The sequence below is a fragment of the Syngnathus leptorhynchus genome, chromosome 7 (genome assembly GCF_054491065.1).
Source record: "Syngnathus leptorhynchus isolate UIUO chromosome 7, UIUO_Slep, whole genome shotgun sequence".
Lineage (NCBI taxonomy): Eukaryota > Metazoa > Chordata > Actinopteri > Syngnathiformes > Syngnathidae > Syngnathus > Syngnathus leptorhynchus.
Window position 1 is genome coordinate 6,536,031 of NC_141201.1, and position 19,708 is coordinate 6,555,738.

At 40.6% G+C, this 19,708-nt stretch overlaps 2 protein-coding genes across 3 annotated transcripts; both read left to right on the forward strand.

Moving 5' to 3' along the window:
* The first annotated feature begins 580 nt into the window (after nucleotides 1-580).
* On the forward strand, nucleotides 581-12,649 carry porb (P450 (cytochrome) oxidoreductase b). Its single transcript, XM_085916720.1, has 16 exons — nucleotides 581-735; nucleotides 3,055-3,236; nucleotides 6,485-6,533; nucleotides 6,688-6,816; nucleotides 6,910-7,062; nucleotides 7,801-7,925; nucleotides 8,068-8,157; nucleotides 8,353-8,451; nucleotides 8,666-8,782; nucleotides 8,902-9,020; nucleotides 9,170-9,351; nucleotides 9,508-9,657; nucleotides 9,734-10,001; nucleotides 10,302-10,447; nucleotides 10,693-10,778; nucleotides 11,011-12,649. The coding sequence occupies exons 2-16, from the start codon at nucleotides 3,058-3,060 to the stop codon at nucleotides 11,153-11,155; spliced, it is 2,037 nt and encodes a 678-aa protein (XP_085772846.1). The 5' UTR covers nucleotides 581-735; nucleotides 3,055-3,057; the 3' UTR covers nucleotides 11,156-12,649.
* A 304-nt stretch (nucleotides 12,650-12,953) lies between these two features.
* On the forward strand, nucleotides 12,954-19,706 carry taf15 (TAF15 RNA polymerase II, TATA box binding protein (TBP)-associated factor). 2 transcript variants are annotated; one of them, XM_085916655.1, is made up of 16 exons: nucleotides 12,954-13,101; nucleotides 13,756-13,789; nucleotides 13,869-13,902; nucleotides 13,985-14,072; nucleotides 14,165-14,237; nucleotides 14,363-14,499; nucleotides 14,580-14,772; nucleotides 17,076-17,110; nucleotides 17,617-17,649; nucleotides 17,770-17,879; nucleotides 18,093-18,222; nucleotides 18,297-18,410; nucleotides 18,482-18,551; nucleotides 18,636-18,724; nucleotides 18,816-18,957; nucleotides 19,355-19,706. In XM_085916655.1, exons 1-16 carry the CDS (start codon nucleotides 13,092-13,094, stop codon nucleotides 19,392-19,394), a joined length of 1,332 nt encoding a protein of 443 aa, XP_085772781.1. In that variant the 5' UTR covers nucleotides 12,954-13,091; the 3' UTR covers nucleotides 19,395-19,706. The 2 variants fall into 2 exon arrangements, with proteins under 2 accessions (XP_085772781.1, XP_085772782.1); XM_085916656.1 differs by lacking the exon at nucleotides 17,076-17,110.
* The last annotated feature ends 2 nt before the right edge of the window (nucleotides 19,707-19,708 follow it).

Genomic DNA, 19,708 nt, shown 5'->3' on the forward strand with positions numbered 1-19,708 from the left:
ATCACAAAAAATAAATCATTTAAAAAATATATTTGTATGCAGTTTTTTTTTCCTCGAAATACCATGTTTGTACTTGAATCTCTCTACTTTAAAACTTTTTTAGACTAGGTATTAGGAATTAAATCAGCGTAAATCAGAGTATGGGTAAGTACTTTTATTGATTTTATAATGCATGACGCTGCACTTTTTTCATTTGTTTTGGTGATGCTTCTTCACTGATTTAGACTGCTAATGCGGATAGTGATGGGGTAATCGCAGACTGGGTTATTCGTCAAATGTGTTAGGAACATAAACACTCACAAATTTGGAGGACAACTTTGAATAGTCAGTGTCTTAGTTTGTCAGTGATACACAGTGTGTTCTGTTGCCTAGATTACATAACCATGACCCCTGCTCTCAAATAGCTCAGCAGTTATATATTATGGTAGGTTACAATAGTATAATGACATTAGGTAATGGGTTTCTAAGGGAGGGGTCGTCTTTTAAAACGCATCATCTTTCAGGTGTTCGAACTATAAAGAATACTTTTGATGCCACACACAGTCACGTGTATTTTTGCACTAGAATAATATACTAAAGTGCAAAAATAGTGCAGAAACGCCACGTTTTAGGGAATTAACTTTGACTACCCAACGTGCGCACCCCCGCTGTAGGAACTGAGTTGGTATCGTCTCGCATGGCGTAAAGTTTCCTTCCGCGTTGTGAGCACTGAACGTGAGTTTGAGAGGCGAGGAGGTAAGCTTCAATATAGACTCTTATTTATTGATTAATCTTTATTTTGAGTAAGTGGCAGTTAAATGAAATCACATATAGGGTTAATACGATCAATATAAGCCTTAATACATTGAGTAAATATTCCGTTTTAGACCCAAAATAGCTTAAAGATGTGATGTCTAGTTACGCAATGTGAGGCTAAAGTAAGGTTTTTGCTATCTTTGTTTGCAATGAACACCTTATGCCATGTGGTAGCTAACAAATTTGTCACCATTCTAGTGTTTTCTATGGCGCAAATTTGTTTTTGAGCTAGCTAGTTGCTGAAATTGTGTTTGTGTACCTTAGCAATTACATGCAAATCGAAGTGGTTGAGAGTAACGTATTAACATTTTATCAGCACGTTCACTGTTGCTCAAACATATGTTATATTTGATCTTGTGGATGAACTATGTCACATGTGTCCAATTCATCGTTCTGTTGAACACACCGATGGCAAGAGACTTTTCAAGCTTCTTTTATTGAATTTTAATTAGCAACAAACCGAAGTTTCACATGATGCTGAATCCATCCCTTGTTGGGATACTTATCTATGAATGAGTCCTTTAACATTTATGACTGGTACTGATTAGTGCTTCACTTTGGACTAATGTGACTGATATCCTTGTGATTTTAGTCACAAAAGGTATTTTGGCCAAATCATATCGTTTTATGAATGTATTAATGAATCTAGATTAAGATAATCTATCATCAGAAGTATTCAAATTGTTTCATCAAATAATGTGGAGGTACGCACCATGTTATACTTGTTTTTGAATTTTTAACCTCAGAGTTGTGTCCTAGCATTTCTATTAAATAATCCAATGCTTGTAAAGTCAGTTACGCTATGCAAGAAAAACTGTTATTTTTTTCGTTGTTGTCGTGGGCTTGGAAGGAACTACTTTGGAGTTGGAAGGAATAAATACACAATAAAGTGTGAGTGTGAAAAAATTCTGAATTGGAATTGTCATCTGTTAGCATCTCTATACAGCAAGGTAATTGATTCATTAAAAGCAACTTTCCTGGTTCTTACGTGTAAGCACACTCTTGTTCAAATACCAGGCTGTTATCATCAATCAATAAGAATTCAACTTTACTTTCCTCTAACACTTTCTTCTTTTCACAGCTTAATTTTATTCTCTTCTCGTTCACATTGTTGTCGTTGTTTTCATTTTCCCAAAACGGATTTATTCTGGCTTCAGTCTGGTGTGTGCTCACTTTCTATTACCTTTGTACCCCTTCCAAGGCTGACAGTCCTCTGTTGATAATCTTTAATAGGAATTCATACTATGTCCTACCCTTTAACCGATATTATGTGAGTGCATTTGTTAGTGGGTGTGCCAAAACTGTGCAACTACGCTTCCGAGAGGATTTTGTTAGCGACATTGGGATCCAGTTTCTGTGAGACATGTTACTCTGGCACCTTGTAGGTGGACCTTGAGATAGAAAATCAAAGCATGAAAAAGTGAAGCTATTCAACAAACAGTTCCCAAGTGGTTGCGTTCAGCAGAATTTTAAGCACACGTTTTTGGACTTTGCAATTCTATAATTCTATAGATCTATCAATTCTATTTAATAATTTGGAGTAACATTTTTTTTCTCAGTTAATTCCGGACACGTGACCCTGAACAGGATAAACTGTTGATGTATGAATGAATGAATGGAAGATGAAAATGGGCAACTGTCAAGTCAGCCTGTTTTGTTTTTTTTTTGTCTTTTTTTTTTTTATATATATAAATAATATAAATACAAAGGTTCACCCATGGACTTGAAACATGAGCTGAGAGCAAAACATCTTGCACTCATTAAAAAAAGAAAAAAAAAAAGATCTTTTTGAAGCTGGACTGGAGATTCCTGTTGCTTTTCAGCCAATTGTCTTGTAGTGCTTGCACAAGAGCAGCCATTGTATGACGAAAGTAAAGAAAAAAAAAAAAAAAAGCTTTGGCCACATCTGTTAACCATCATATTACCCAGTGCAGGTTAACTGGTTCTGTGCCGCTATCCCTCTTTGTTCACTTGGACTATTTCTTTCTAGAAATTATACTCCCATCTCCCAACTAATCAATCATATTAGGTATTATTGACTCAGGTTTTTAATTATTATTAATTAATTAAGTCACGTAGCCCAAAATGAATATCATGTAGCTTTATTATAACAGAACAAAATATTTTGATTTGTCTAAACCAAAAGGATTAATTATTGACTTTTAGTTTGCAGAGTATGTCAGTTAAAATGATTTTGTGATAAATTATAATGATTTTAACATTTGAGCGATTTTCTTTTTTTTTTTTGTTGTTGTCTAGAGGATGGCAGACATGGACCCCACCACAGCCACCCAAACAGAACCCATGGCCGACGAGGACGAGCCTCTTTTCAGCAACCTCGACCTCTTCCTCTTCTCTCTGATCGTTGGCCTTGTCATCTATTGGTTCATGTCTCGCAAGAAGCCCGAACCCATCCCTGAATTTAAGAAACTTGAAACAATGTGAGTCATCTTCGCTTTAATTTTTTTTTTTTCATTTTGAGAGTATTATCAAGTAGTAGTGTCTCCTGTGGGGGAGCAAAAAAAAAAAAAATCTTTCAAAGGAACATCCACTACATTTTTGTTAATGTTTCATGACTATGATGATCATCTGGTTCAGTAGTTCGAAATCTCATCCAAAAATCTGTTAAAATGAGTACAGTGGGGTCATGGTTGGTAGATTATTGAACTGGTTGCACAAACAGTGCAAACTGCAATCAAGCAATGGGACTGTCCCATAATTGTTTTAACAAGTGACATTAGAAGAAAAGTTGCACAAGAACTGTGAGGGAGACACGCTGCATCGGAGGAAAGTGGGAAGTCAAATTTATCTCATTCAAGGGGCTCACTGATCTGAAAGTCTAATCGAAATTGATCCATTTCGTGGTCATTTCCTGTTCCTGAAGGAAACATCCACATGGAAGCACTTCAGGCCCGTGTTTGTTTTGGAACCCAATTTGTCTCTGTGTCATCAATTCAATACACATCAGAGTTCTCCCGCGTTAAGCTTAAACATTTGCCTTCAGCTTTCATGTCGCGTTAAGCTTAAACATTTGCCTTCAGCTTTCATATCATCTTTCTTGACTTTGGGTCTGTCCCCCCCCCCCTCCCCCTTATGTCAAAGCTTTCCCTGGATTGTTCCCTCCTTACGTCACAGCAGACGAGGGATGGAAGCTCGGTTTGTTTCCACTGAACTCTAAAGGAACTGGCTGCGTTTGTAGACCCTCCCCAACCACAACACAAATGACTTAACCACCCAAAACTATGCTCTTTGAGCGGTTGAGGTTTTCGTCACCGAAAGAACGGTCGAGTTTGTGAGCTCTCGACTTTGTTGGTCACGAGCGGAATGACCATCGGGAAGCATTTTTGTTACTTTTTGTCCATCTGTGGAGGGGAGGGGCTGCAGGAAGGGAGCATAAAATGACACGAGCGCAAGCAAGGATGGTCTGCTCTCCCATTTAAGAGCGCGGCGATTACCCAACTGTTTTGGAGGAGGCGTAGTCTCCCTGTATTTCCTGCGCTTTTGTTTTTTGGCCCCGAAATCATGCGAAAGTTGCCAGCCGAGCTTCTTTTGTGATGGGCCTTTACAAAATTTGGACGTTGGGCAAAAAAAACAAACAAGAGACCCTTTCTTCACCCTGACTTACTTTTCCCCTCAATCTTTCCCCTCTCCCCTTGCTTATTCTTTTGTGTATGTGCGTTCGATGAGCTCCTCTACTATTGGGCCTTGTCACAAACGGAATCCTTTTATGATAAATGAGGTTGCCATAGCAATGGCATTCCCCTCTCTCCTCCAGTGATGTGGGGGCGGGGGACAGAAACCTACCATTCAGCTCGTTCCCCGCTTTTTTAGTGGTCCACGGAGGAGTGGCTTTGCTTAGTTGACTAGCCAAATCCTGAGAATGGATCTTGTAGACTTTTTCGTGCCTAACACCTTTCAGGCCGGAGAGGAAAAGGGGGCGGGCCGGAGGGGGAAGGCTTTTCAGCCCCAGAAGTGGTTCAGTGTGTGCTGGTGTGAGTCAAAAGTGTGGGTCTGCAGCTTTTGCTACATTTTATGGGAAAGTCAGTTTCCCACCATTGTGTTCAGACACTGACAGTGGCTGCAGCGTGCATGTGCCGTGCGGCTGAGTATGAGAAACAGACTGGATTCAGAGAGCAGCACAGGAAGAGGCCGAGAGTTCAGATAACACCGGAGAGGTGAAAGCAGAGTGTCTTCCTCGGGCTGGGCTCGTTTTTTTTTTGTCTGCTCGAGGCTGCCGAGCGTTGACATCCTGCTATTAAAGACGGAGCCTGGCGGTTCACGGTGCCTAGTCGGAGGTGATCGTGGCTGTGCTGAGCCACAGGGCTACATGCCATGGGCTGTGTTTTCTCCCTGCCAGAAGACAGGAGAGATGCTGCCGAAAGGTCAGTAACCTGCTTGCCTATCAAACGGTGCACGTTAGCCGCGAGAAGTGAATTCCTAATGTGGCAATAATGGCTTAAAAAATGTCCCAGTGTTTCCAGATATGGAGTAATCATTCAATGATTTTTTTTAAACCACTAATTGCAGTGTTCATTTGCCGCCAGTAATGAGTCACTTCAAAAAAGAAATAGAAAAGGTTGGCCTGACATCGCGGCCACGCTGCATGGGTCAATGAGCTTAGATTGCTTGTGATTTAGGGCTATACAAATAAATAAATGAGCTTTTTTTTTACGTCAAAAGTGGCTCACAGTGGGTGTTTGAAATTGCGTCATTATACATCGGACAATTAACTTCAAACTATCCTGTAACTTTCATGTGTGCTGCGATTCCATTTCATTTTGTGACAGATAGACATAAGAATGTCAAAGAGGGGGGGGGGGGGGCTCATGAAAGAATAATATTTGAGATGGCTATTGCACAAAAAAACTCAGCTTTAAGACTTTCTTATGAGATGGCTGCGTGTTTTCAATGCGCTCAGGTTTGCTGCTTTTTATGCAGACATTTCCAAGACCATCCGTTTATGTTCTTTGACTCTTTATTAGATCTGACAGGAATGCTTGAGCTCGGGGGCAAACGTCTGCTTTTAGATTTCCATCTGGAGTTATCTTTGCTCCCGAGTACAAGTGTTAACCACGGGAGACTGTTTTATGGCGTGTTTGGCATCAGATTCTCTCGCTTGAATTCTAATCGGTTTCTTACGTTTACAGTTGTCTGGCTTAGCGGGGTTGGGGGCTACATATGAGCGAGCATTGTATGATAGCTTCATATATTCCGTTGACAGATAAGTCATGAACATCTTCATGTTTAGTATTCAATGTTGTTGTAGTTTGCCTGATGAATGATTGTATGTGATTAATAGTGACGTTTTGAAGGGAAAATGAGTATCAAATGAGGACTCGAAGAGTGGCACAAACAAGTTGAATATTTTTGTGGCACCACAATCCCAAGGGGAAGATAATAGTGCAGGAAAGCACATGAATGATGTGACTGAAAGAGGAGAACATGACCTGTGTGACCATTGAGAGGCTGGCTAGCTGGCAGGGTGAGGACCTTGATGCTCAGTGGGTCAATATGTTTGGAGTATTTTGAGCACAGACTGTGTCATGTTTCTGATATGCTCACCAAACTTTGTGACTCTGTAATGCAATATAAATACAAATAAAATGTCATGAAATAATGGTTACAAAAAAAGTTCATAGCTTAGGAATATCACATCAGCTTTACCATTTTAACATTTTGTCTTCTCCAGAGCACCCACAACAAGAGAAACGAGTTTCATCGAGAAAATGAAGAAAACGGTAAGTTCTGTTCTTTCCAACAATGTCACAGTGAATTGGTGTTGGAGATGAAAGTATTGGCGAATTTGTTGGTAACAATGCAGGAGTGTATTGAAGTGGTCGATCTATTTTTGGTTCATCACAACGTTTTTTTTCTGTCTATTGTCTCCCTCAGGGAAAGAACATCATTGTGTTCTACGGCTCCCAGACTGGCACAGCAGAGGAGTTTGCCAACAGACTCTCCAGAGATGCTCAGCGTTACGGCATGAAAGGAATGGCTGCTGATCCAGAGGAATATGAAATGGTAACTTAAAACCGTATACATGTTTCTTGCTTTTTTTATTTGAATGCATTTCAGCAGGGGAAACTTACTTAACACTTTTGTCATGTTCTTCAGGGTGAACTGTCTCGTTTGTCTGAGATCAAAAACTCGCTAGCCATATTCTGCATGGCCACCTATGGAGAAGGAGACCCGACAGATAATGCCCAGGATTTTTATGACTGGCTGCAGGAAAATGATGACGAGGACCTCTCCGGACTCAACTACACGGTGAGGTCTATTATAGCGCTGTTCCACACAGTTCAAGTATGAACCGGCATGCTAATGTTTTTTTAAAGGGTGATTCTGTTTTTGCCCAACTCTGAAGTTGCTGAATGTTGCTACCATTGTTTCTGTTTGTCTCCAGGGTTACTCTGAAGAATTCAAACAATTTCCTACTGAGAACGGACAATTATTTCTAGCCCATTGAGAGGGATACATTGGATTTATAGTCACTGCAACCACAATAATTTTCTAAACTTGTGTTACCGTTAAATTTGGAACGGCTTGACATTTTTCATCTTTATAGCGGTACATGAGATTTAATTGGCCATAATTTAAATGTCCTTCATTTCTTACATTGAATTATTACTTTTTGGGCTCAATGTTAGTTATGCATTTCAGGCATCCATTTAATGTTTTTAAAAACATAGCTGTGAGTACAGTATTTATTAGTGGAGCTGCATCAGAGATGGGCAGCTTTGATCAGAAGAATATTTTATGCGTACCCCAGTGGACCAGACTGAGAAATGCCAGAGAATAATAATCACAGGCATATACGGCGAGCATTCATTCAGTTATTTGCATTTCCATGGTAATTTACATGAAATAACAGACAGAAACTTCCATAATGAAGAGCAACACTATTATGTACAGTATATTGGAGAACAAAACAGAGACCGAGGTGTAATGCCTTGCAAAGATGCCAATTTCAATGCCTGATGGGAATTTCTTTTTTTTTTTTTGCAGGTATTTTCTTTGGGCAACAAGACATATGAGCATTATAACGCCATGGGGAAATACGTGGACAAAAGATTGGAGGAACTTGGGGCCAAGCGCATCTTTGACCTCGGTTTAGGAGATGATGATGCCAAGTAAGTGAGAAAAAAAAAATCATTCCTTTCCATTTGTGATGATGTTAAGGGTTTAGATTTCAGAAATAATTATCAGGAATATTTTTGACTGAGTCCAACTTTTAACTTTGGCTTGCCTGACATTTCTTTGTTTTTCTCTCAGTTTGGAGGAGGACTTTGTCTCGTGGCGAGAGCAGTTTTGGCCAGCTGTCTGTGAGCACTTTGGAGTGGAAGCCTTGGGAGATGACTCAAGGTAACATTTTTTATTGTTCCTGTTCTTTTGACTAGATTGTTACAGGTAACAGGTACCTTATCTTATCACATAATGTCACAATAGAAACAATTTATACCTTTAGTATGTGCATGATTGTCAATTGTTTGTGGAAAATAAATACATTTATTTTAAGTTTATGTAAAGTATAACTTGAAGTACTGTTTGGTCTCATAGCATCCGGCAGTATGAGCTGAAGGATCACCCTGACATCAACATGAACAAAGTGTTCACCGGAGAGATTGGCCGTCTGAAAAGTTTTGAGGTCCAGAAGCCGTAAGTACTGTAGCAGAAAAATCAGCCTTCAGCAAAGTTTACTGCAGGTCATTAAAGACTTGCTGCCTCCTAGTGGACAAAATATGCACAATAAAATGTGTTGAACTTTAAGATCAAACCAAGAGGAAAATGTAACTTGTGATTTGACATTTCTTTCCTAAACATTTTTTAAAATCATTACTGTGTGGCTAAATTTGTGTACTCTGATTGACAGGCCGTATGATTCTAAAAATCCCTTTTTGGCCCCAGTCACTGTCAACCGTCAACTCAACAAAGGTGGTCAGAGGCATCTGATGCACCTTGAATTAGACATTTCAGGCTCCAAGATCAGGTGAGATTTGCGCTTGATGAGTACACAGTACTGCTTAAATGAAGCTGATAAAACGGAATGCTTCTCATGTTTCTATCATATGGCCAAAGTCTAATGTGATTATAATAACGCGATTGCAGATATGAGTCGGGAGACCATGTGGCTGTTTTCCCTACTAATGATGCAGCTTTGGTGAATAAGTTGGGACAAGTCCTTGGTGTGGACCTTGATGTGGTTATCTCTCTGAACAACCTTGATGGTATGTTGGCATTGAAATGTGCTCCTCCCTTCAGTTCATCATGAAAAATTCCTCTGTTATCTGCACTTGTACAATCAGCTCATTTGTAAATGCTGCAATTCATTATGAATGTATAACTAATGTATGCATATCAAATCTCGGCTTTTCAGAGGAGTCCAATAAGAAGCACCCATTCCCTTGTCCAACAACGTACCGCACAGCTCTGACTCACTACCTCGACATCTCGCACCCTCCTCGTACCAATGTCCTCTATGAGCTGGCACAGTATGCTTCGGACCCCAAAGAACAGGAGAATATGCGCAAAATGGCCTCCTCCTCTCCTCAGGGCAAGGTCAGTGTGTGTGGGTTGTTTTTTTTTTGGGGGGGGGGGACCTTGAAAATGCTCAGCTCGGTGGCGATTGAATAAAATAATTTTTTTGTGAGCCTGCTGTGCTTTTATCATTCATTCTTTATTGAGCGTTGTCTTGTGTTTTTTGTTTCTTTTCAGGCACTCTACCAGAGTTGGGTATTGGAGCCCTGCAGAAACATTCTTGCCATTCTGGAGGACATGCCCTCTTTAAAGCCCCCCATTGACCACCTGTGTGAGCTAATGCCTCGTCTCCAAGCTCGCTATTACTCCATAGCCTCCTCCTCTAAAGTAAGTCCATTTTTAATAACTAGATGAATGAAGCACTTTCGTTCTATGCACAAATCGTATCTTCCTTGTGCCACAGGTTCACCCGAACAGCGTCCACATCTGCGCCGTGGTGGTGGAATACAAGACCAAGACGAACCGTATTAACAAGGGAGTGGCCACTAACTGGCTGAAGAATAAACTTGTCACCGACAATGGCCACAAATCTACCGTTCCCATGTATATCCGCAAGTCTCAGTTCCGCCTACCCTTCAAGGCCAGCGTCCCGGTGATCATGATTGGTCCTGGGACAGGAATCGCTCCCTTCATGGGCTTTATCCAGGAGAGGGGCTGGCTCAAACAGCAAGGTATTTATAGTTGTCGTCTGGCCTCGGTTGTCTAAACTTTCTAGTCAGTCATTTGCCTTCACAGATAAGCGAGTCACCAGTGCCATGAGCAGTAACACAACTCAATACCATCACAGATGCTGGCTTTTGAACTGATAACAAATCTGAATGGTCCTCTTTATTTTATGGCCTCAATTTCTTGGTATTGGTGTTTGTGCTTGATGCCCATTGTGTAAAATCGAGAACCGTCAAATAAATGACAAGTGTGAAAAAAAATAGCTAGCGCATTGTTGATGTTTTGTCTATGCTGTGTGTGTACAGGCAAGGAGGTCGGGGAGACAGTGTTGTTCTATGGCTGCAGACATAAGAATGAAGATTATCTTTACCAAGAGGAGCTCGAGGAGGCTGAGACGAACCAAGTCCTGACACGGCTTAATGTTGCCTTCTCCCGAGACCAGGAGCACAAGGTACAATCTGAGACGCTCCTATCCCTTGCTTGGATAAGTCATTCTCATGTGACTTTAGTCTGACTTGTTCTAGTTTGTGTAACAGCACACAAGATCAAATTTTTATTTATTTTTTTTATTTCTGTGAGTGTCTTTAATCTTCTATATGTTGTATAGTTTGTATGTACAGACTTTATCTTTTGATATCTATCTGCAACCAATACAAAGTTTTCTTGTTTGATTTATTTCTTTTTTCTACAATTAAGGTTTATGTGCAACACCTCATGAAGGAAAATAAAGAGGACATCTGGAAGCTCGTTCACTCAGAAAATGCCCATATCTACATTTGCGGGTATGCTTTATTCATCGTTAGTTCATGGTTTGAATAATTGACAAATTTTTGTTATTTTGTTTTTTTGCCAGTATTAACAGGAAATGAAAAGATGTATATGCATTAAGCTACTGTGCTGTGAAAATTGTTAAAACCGCTATCTCCTTTGTTGATGGATATATGAAACTTCACAATTAAAAAACCCCTGAATGCAAAAAGACCACAACTCTAAGCAGATGTGTCTTGATTTCAGGGATGCAAGGAACATGGCGAAAGATGTGCAGACAGCCTTCTATGAGATAGCAGAAGAGCTTGAAGGCATGACACGCACGCAGGCCACAGACTACATCAAGAAACTGATGACCAAGGGACGATACTCGCAAGATGTGTGGAGTTAAAACTCACCACCCCGGCCTTAATCTCACTACTCAAGTGGTTGTTTTTAATTTGTGGCTTTTTTTTTTTTTTATTGTGACTGAATATGAAAATATTTAACATTCTTTCATTGTCATTCTGGTTCATGAAGCTAAAGATGGAAGCCCAAGCTCTGCAGGTTATTTTGGGAACTCATTGCACAGATTTAGCCGACCACTCATCTATGAAATATTGTGTGACTGGATCCCCAGCACTTGTCCTCCAGCTTCCTAAAGCACTCTGCGGGTCCCCTGTGCTGTGAAAATTGACTGGCTGTAACAAAATACTCAGGAAGGTTTCCCATTACTCTTTAAATAGGAAAGGAACACGATGCAAATGAAGTTACCGTTTTAAATCTTATCATGATGCATTTTAGTGAGTGAATTTGCAAAGTCACAGTTTTTATTTTATACACTCTTGAAAGAGTGCAAGCATAATCACTACAGTCGACCCCCACTATTTGTGGGGGAAAGTCTTTGAATAATTGATGCCCATTGAAATGCTTTGCGGGAGAGAGAGAATTTATCTACAGATCTCCAAAAATTCTTCAAAAAAACACTGATAGACATTTTATGTATGTATGTGATGTATGGGGAAATTGGAGGGGGGGGGTTCCAAAGAAAAATAAACTGAAATATGTCAAATTTGGGGAGAAAAAAAAAATCTTAATTCCCAGGTGCTAAACCGCAAGTATACGGTAGTTGACTGTATACATTACTTTCCCTCAGCGACAAATACTATCAAACATGTTAGAAAACATGACGATTTTAAGGGACATATTTTTCGCTAACTGACTGCACAATTTAATGTTCAGCTTTATGTTTTGTCAAGGGACTTCTACTGCTTGGTCTAATCAGTAATTAACTTGAGATGCAGGTAGGTGATGCAAAGGGGATTCTTTACTGTATTTTATTTCATGCAGCATGCAATTAAAAAAAAAAGAGAATGTATAGGTACAATGATAAGTGTTAGAGCTTTTTAAATTTTGTCCAGTAACAGTGTCTGGCCTCGGACATGTTTTTTTTTGTTTTTTTTTTAATGCATTTGACTGAAAAAAAATACTATAAAGTTTGTCCAGTGGCAGTGACACTGGAACATAGCTGGTTGTACATTTGAATGCAACTGATGTATATATTGTCCAGTCGCTTATGCACCGTAATATAGAGAAAACATTTCTGTCTACCTGCTCTATGGGTTCCCTGCAAATTTTGTGTCGTATGGATTTAAAGATGAATAAAATGCCATTCTGCCAGCCAGCTAGAGTGCAGCCTGTGCCTTCAAAATATTGCTTTACAAATTGGATTTGTAAACATCACTTCAACTTTTTTTCTTCTTCTTTCTGAATGTTTCATGTGCTTTAACCAGGCTGAGACACTTTACTGAGTACTGTCACTTTTGTTCATTCCTCTTTTTTGCTGAAATTGTTTGATCTCAAGGCCTGCCTTTTCTAAATATGTAAATTAAATAAAATTTGAAAATTTGTCATCTTGATTTCTTTATTGTAATTTAATGGTAATGAGCCTTACACTGTAAGATATGTTTTGTTTACTATACTATATTTATTAGTAACTTACATTTGGCTGAGGACCAGTCCATGGTTTAACTTTGTCTTTAAAGCCCCTAATTAAAATAAGAAAGACAATATACATACTGGTGTTTTGGAAATCTAAAACTATACTAATGTGTCGAAATGGGCCATGAGCTATGGTGCGCGGTACTTATCTTTGGCAGTAGGTGGCAGTAGTACAATAGAAAGTTGGATAACTGACGCCTTTATGAAGTGATCGAAGAAGAGTACCCATTAGGGAAGTGAAGTAGGTTGGCCTAGCACCAGCACCCAACCTAGCAGCGTTCGATAGTCACCGGGTGATTTTAATAGATTCTCTGGAGAAACACGCCGTCCAATTTTAGGATAGCATAATGGCCACCGGTAAGAATCCCATTATATATTTGAATGACATTTGGATTGAGTTATTCCATGTGAATTCAACATGAAAATAACTAAATAACTGGCCTGCTCACCGTGAGGCCTAAGGTGGTTGGGGGGGTGCGTCTACTTCTTGGGTTCGTCCTTTTGAATTGCAGAACTACATCAGTTTCGATTATTCTAGCTTTCTTAACTTTTTGTTGAGTAAAATTCGTTAATTTCACTTCGTCTGCGATTTTCAACCTGCGTATTCCCACTAAATATCAAATATGCCTGGCAATGGCGTTCTTCCCGAGGCGCCCGATGGGGCTGCATGAATGTCTCTTTGTTTATAACTCAGCGTTGTCTCAAGGTTTAAAGTCGACACGTAAACGTGAATATCCATATTGGCACAAATATGCAACGCTCCATTTCAGCACGCACAATCAGTGAACCAGGTGCTCAGTTTGTTAGAATCCGTTCGTTTTCTGTTTGAAAACGTTACCGTCAATCCATGATTTAGTCGTAGCCGCATTTGACCGCCATTTTCACCGGAACAGCGTGATGGGAGGCGTGCTCAGCCTTTGGGTTACTTGACTGAGGATTCCTTTGACAACTAAGAGCTTTCTACTTTTCTATTTGTTATTTGAATATTTATCAAACATTCCACTCTTACAGATTCTGGTTATGGACAGCATGGTGGCTCACAGGGGTAAGTTTCCATTTCCATCTTTTCATGTGAAGGTTGGAAATCTTTAGGAATATTAAGCTATCTTACAATTGTCTTGCAGTTATGGCTCTTATGGTGGTCAGCAGGGTGGACAGGTAAGATCTAATTTACCCCTTGATTATTAATTAAATTTATATCCAATTGTATACTTAATGTCTCATTGCTCTTATGTTACAGAGTTATGGTCAAGGACAAGGAAATGGTGGAAGTAGTTATGGGGCCCAAAGCTATGGTGCTTATGGAGGTCAGCAATCTGGAACACAAGGTGGGTTGTATAATGATTCATGTACAAACAGAATTGACTTTGTACAAGACCAAATGATGCCAATTGTTTTTTTATATGACTTTATTTGACAGAGGGATTTGGCCAGTCCCAGGGAGTTTATGGGCAGCAACAGTCTTTTGATAATTTTGGCCAGGATTCATCTAGGTGAGCCTGTTAATAACACAAAAGTTGAACAAGATTGATTGTTTTTATTTATTCACATTCCTTTCTATATGAGGTGAAGCTAACCTTCGCGTTTTGTTAACGGATGTCTTTGTGTCATTGTACAGCGAGAAGTCATTTGGACAATCGGCGTCATATGGTGGTCAAGGGCAAACTGGAGAGAGCTTTAGCCAACAAGGATCATTCAGTGCCCAGGGACAAGGTGGTGGAGGTGGTGGCAGTGGTTACGGAAGATGGAGTGAAGGTAAAGAAGTCACTGTATTTGTCGATTTTTGTATTGCTGAAGAACAGTGGGTCTCACTTGTCTTTCTGTCAATATGGTAGGCGAAAGTGGTGGACAGGGTAGCCGGTATGGCCGTGACCAAGGAGACCGACCAGAAGGAGGCGGTGGTTACAGAGGCCGAGGTCGTGGCGGCTACGACCGAGGCGGTTACGAACGTGGCGGTTATGACCGCAGTGGTGGCTATGACCGTGGTGGCTATGACCGTGGTGGAAGAGGCGGACAGCCTGGTATGGGGTAAGTTCCACAGTGCCACTGCATCTAAGGTACTTTAAATGTTTTGTAAAGTGGAAACACAACTTCGTCCATCAAACCTCAAATCAAACAGCATGCATTAGGCCTGAAAACCTGACTTCTATATGCATCTTTTAATATAGTATTAGCTTGTATACAGGGGGTCCTTGGTTCACGATGGCGTTCTGTTATGATGAGGTAATCTCAAGTAGAAACGCGCCATAATGGAGTCGTAAAATCGCAATTACAGTGAACGCGTTTTAGCTATAGGACGATTGAATGAAAAATGGTAAGTACCGTAGTGCCTTGTGACACAGTCGTCCTTCTATGAAAACAAAACCCTTTTATGGTGTTTGTAACCTTGACATTTGGTATAAAAAAAACTCAGAGGCTAAATATGAACCAGTCAAATGGAAATTTGCTAAATATGGCAGAAAATGTTTGTTTTCTCGTGCCATGCCCGCGACAGTTGTTATCCCGAGGCCCTCTGTATGCAATACCCTTGTAAAGGTTAAATGGTCACTTCACACTCAGAACTGCTGACTTGCTCGCAACTGCATTTAAAAAAAAAAAAACAAAAAAAAAAAAAAAAAAACCATGTTGGGTGTTGTCATTACAGGGTTGTATGGTAAAACAATTGTGCCTACATGACAGCTTTAAGCAGGGATTTTATCAACATGGAATAAACCATAATGCCTGCCATGGAAGACAATTGGTGGAACATGTTTCACACATTTTAGATTTGGGAAAACATTTGATATCTTATTAAGCAGCTGCAAGAAGGCGCGGTAACTGTGTGCTTTATTTGAATATAATTCACTATGCACAGTTAATTATCCCTCTTCTTAGAGAGGCTTGGACTTTTTTTCTTTCCCCCCCCAAAAAAAGATGGTTTAGCCAGTTTCATTTTTGACTCTGCACAAGGTTCCTAGTGGATATCAGCAGTTTCATGTTATGGTTTTGTCCAGATGGTGAAATGTGCTAAATAGAGCACGAGTCAGATCAACAATAAACTGTCAGCAAATGGGGATGTGAGAAATGACTGTTTATCAATTGTGACCCAGCATGGCAAAATGACACGCAGTGACCCATATTTCCAAAATCATCAGGTTTAATAAAAAAAATAAAAATCTCAGCCTTCCAATGATAATCCAACTATTGCACTACTCTACTCATAACATCATTCCTCAGAGGTAAATATAACGCACTCCCTCTCAGATGCGTCTACGCTAGGCCGGGATGGGTCAAAGTTTGACAGCAAAGTCCATGTGTGGATAGCATGAAAAGAAAAGGGCCAAGGATGCTGCATACAACACCACACCATTATTTCAAAGGACACTGTGACTTATTGAACAAGGTAGAAGTTTGACATACTGTACCAGTACAGTATTGCCTCATATCTTGGAATCTACCTGTGAGTTCCTACTCATTTTGCTATGCCAGGTCACAATTAACGAATTTTTTTTTTTTTTATATATATATTTTAAAGAACTTTTTTTTAATAGAAATTTAAGTTGGTAAACACCGTCACGTGAATACATGACATGAACCCACAAGTCTGAGACTTGCGCAAATAAAACTGCACGGCCAGGGAGGAGCGTTAACATGCCAATAACTCAGCCTTTCAAAGGTTCCATCGAATCTAGAGAGGAAGTGTGAGAGAAACACTTTGGTCTGTCCGCGTTCGGCAGATCATGTAGCTTTTGAACAAGGAACTCTTGGCTGAAACACTGCAGTTAGACCTGGAGCGACGTCGTCAGCTGCTTCGCATTCAACAGGTTTCATTCAACTATTGTATGTTTGACAATGGCCAACATGTGTGCTCTGTTAACATGGATCTACATTTTATACTACAGGTGTTGACAGTGGTTGAACTATAACAAGGACCTCAGTTAAAGGATGTCAAAACCGCACTCAGTGGAAGATTGCGTATCAAGCCCCTCTCACCAATTTGGCCTCTTATGTTAAAAGACAAATTTGCCTGACGTTGCTATTTCGACACCATCTAATTTCTTTTTTTTTTTTTTTTTTTTTTTTTTTTGGATGGAAAACAGCAACAAGTATCAAATTGGTTAAACTCTTGTGACCAAGCGACGTGTGATAACTGCCTTCACACGTCTGCCTGTGTCAGAACTACCTGGTCATCTTGTCCACTGATAATTGTCAAAAACTAACACTCCTCGTGTGAGACATTCCACGTAGTCACACACCCTGGCAGGAGTGCAAACTGGTGGGATGTAGGGGAGCTTTGAGCTCCTGGTTGGGACAAAGGAAAAGCCATCAATTCTCCAATTTTTCCTCTGCAGAGGTGGTGACCGTGGTGGCTTCAAAAATTTCGGTGGTAAGTGACGAGCATCAGAACTGTGTCGGTGGGGGAGGAAAGAACTTGAGTTAGCACAAAAAGGAAACATGGGGTTAAAACAACTCTGAATGCCACCAATTTCATGTCAAGATCGCAAGGGCTTCAACTTATACTTATTTGGATTTCTCTTTAGCCTACAGATACGGTAACAGACATGGGGCCTGAGATGTAAAATAATGGTAATGGTTGCATGAAGACAACGCTTTATTATTAACGTGGCTGGTGGTCCTGGGATGAAGAGGTAAAACTGTCTAGAAGTTGGTGGTTAAAAAAAAAAGAAAAAAAAGAAAAGGGAATGAGTCCGTTTCCCATTGAAAGGTGACTGTGAGCCTACGGTATGAAAACACCAAACACAGCTGTAAACATGGACTTTCTTAAATTTCTATATTGCATTACTCTGCTAGGATGTCATTGATGAATAATGAGAGTCCAGATGTTGGTGATCCCTTGCTCATGTGCTTTTGGTCCTCTTACCTGTTTTCCAGGCTCTCGAGACTACGGCTCAAGGGATGAATCGGGTAAATATTACTTCTGCTGGATTGTATTGATTACACTCACTATTAACCCGAGATTGAGTTTGCTTTTAACAAAATAAGCCGAGTTGATTGAAGATGCTCATGTTGTCTTTTTCTCCACAGGTGGGGATCAGGACAACTCTGACAACAACACCATTTTTGTCCAAGGCCTGGGCGAAGAGGCCACGGTACAGGAAGTGGGCGACTTCTTCAAGCAAATTGGCATTATTAAGGTATTGACTTTGTTGTTTACACTGGCTAACCTTCATCTTGCCATCCTAAATGTTTCCGACTGTTGTGTGAGTGGTTAGCAATAGTTACTTGATGCCTGAAGGGCTGACAGTCAAGTTTACTTAATATCCCTTAATGACAAAAAAGTCCCACCTCAGATCTAGAAGTGGGAAACTCCAAACGGAAGTTGAAATTGTCCATTTTGGTACTTCCAGGTCAACAAGAAGACTGGTCAGCCAATGATCAACCTCTACTCTGACAAGGCCACTGGCCAGCCAAAGGGTGAAGCTACAGTGTCCTTTGACGACCCGCCTTCTGCCAAAGCTGCCATTGACTGGTTCGATGGTAATGGCACCCCCATACGGACCAATTTCCATTCCATTATTCGGTGTCCTCTAACTCCCGTTTTGTCTTGGCAGGCAAAGAATTCCACGGCAAACCCATCAAAGTATCATTTGCCACCCGCAGAGCTGAGTTCACGCAGCGGGGCGGAGGACGAGGGGGTGGAAGAGGAGGAGGAGGAGGAGGAGGAGGTCGGTGGAGGTCGTAGGAAATCTTTCACACAGCTACCCTCGGTATTAATATTTTCCCCTTATTGTCTCAGGATTCAGAGGTCGCGGTGGTGGAGGTCCCAGCTTTGACATGAAGGGAGGAGACTGGCCTTGTCCAAACAGGTTTGTGTGCAATGGACAACATCCATGTACGTGATGCTCATCTCTGATTTACTGACTTCTTCCTGTCTTTTGTGTTGAGCTCAGCTCGTGCGGCAACATGAATTTTGCACGGCGGCAAGAGTGTAACAAGTGCGGCGCTCCCAAACCTGGAGATGCTGGAGGCGGATTTGGAGGTGCCAGATTCTCTTTTGCAATCGTCACCTGCTTCTTTTTGTGTACCTGCGTACATATGTGGAAAGTTCAAGCAAATCATTTGTGTTCCAGATCGTGGAGGCAGAGGTGGTTATGGTGGCGATAGAGGGGGTGGATTCCGCGGACGTGGAGGATTCCGGGGTGGAGACCGGGGTGGCTATGGTGGTGACCGTGGTGGTGGTGGATATGGAGGGGGATACAAAATGGGAGGAAGGTTGGTGTTTTTATTTTTTCCTTTTGACTGAAATTCCTTTCTGTTGATAAAAAAAAATGTTTTTAGAGCTCTTATTTAACAATTAAAGTGAAGGAGTAGTAACAACAGCTGTATGCAGTCATGTGCCAGCAGAGGGCAGCATCCACTTGATGGATAAGCTCCTTAAAATCAGTGAAAGCCCAAATTGGTGTTTAATATGAAAGGCAGCAGTTTTTTACTGTATGTTCTGCTGTCGTGCGTGGGGAATGTGAAACTTAACATAGCTTCATGGCATTTCATTTGTTACCTGTTCAAACAAATGCTGGATTCATGATGTTTCACGCTTTTTTTTTTTGGTTGTCAACTTAAATATAAATCCTTATTCTATCTAAATATGAATCTTGAATCTGTCTTTCAGAGGTGACCGGAGGGATGACAGAAGAGAGCGGCCATATTAAAGTGTTGAGCAGATGAACATGACTCCAGCCACAGAGTCCACCATAGTCGGAGCTTTGTCAAAGTGGGATAAAATAAAGACATTTTGACTTGGGCCCATTTTTCATAGACTGCAGCAAGTCATGAATATTGTTCAATCTATATGTGCGGCAATTTGTACTATGACGAAGACTCACTGGCTGTGGCATGTGCTCAAAAAATGTTTTATTTTCTTTGTACGTGTGGTAGACTTCGTACCTTTTGTTTTGTATGAACGGAGCAAAATGTTTTACTTTGTTTCTCTTCTCCCAACAAATATTAAACTGTGATCTTTCCT

What these genes read in the sequence shown, in the direction of transcription:
- porb (XM_085916720.1), top strand. Translation starts at nt 3,058, where the DNA reads ATGGCAGACATGGACCCCACCACAGCCACCCAAACAGAACCCATGGCC. An exon ending in AGTTTTGAGGTCCAGAAGCC is followed by an intron (nt 8,452 to 8,665) that starts GTAAGTACTGTA and finishes TCTGATTGACAG; the next exon opens with GCCGTATGATTCTAAAAATC. An exon ending in CTCTCTGAACAACCTTGATG is followed by an intron (nt 9,021 to 9,169) that starts GTATGTTGGCAT and finishes TCGGCTTTTCAG; the next exon opens with AGGAGTCCAATAAGAAGCAC.
- taf15 (XM_085916655.1), top strand. An exon ending in GGCGGACAGCCTGGTATGGG is followed by an intron (nt 14,773 to 17,075) that starts GTAAGTTCCACA and finishes TTTCCTCTGCAG; the next exon opens with AGGTGGTGACCGTGGTGGCT. An exon ending in AGGAGGAGGAGGAGGAGGAG is followed by an intron (nt 18,411 to 18,481) that starts GTCGGTGGAGGT and finishes TTATTGTCTCAG; the next exon opens with GATTCAGAGGTCGCGGTGGT.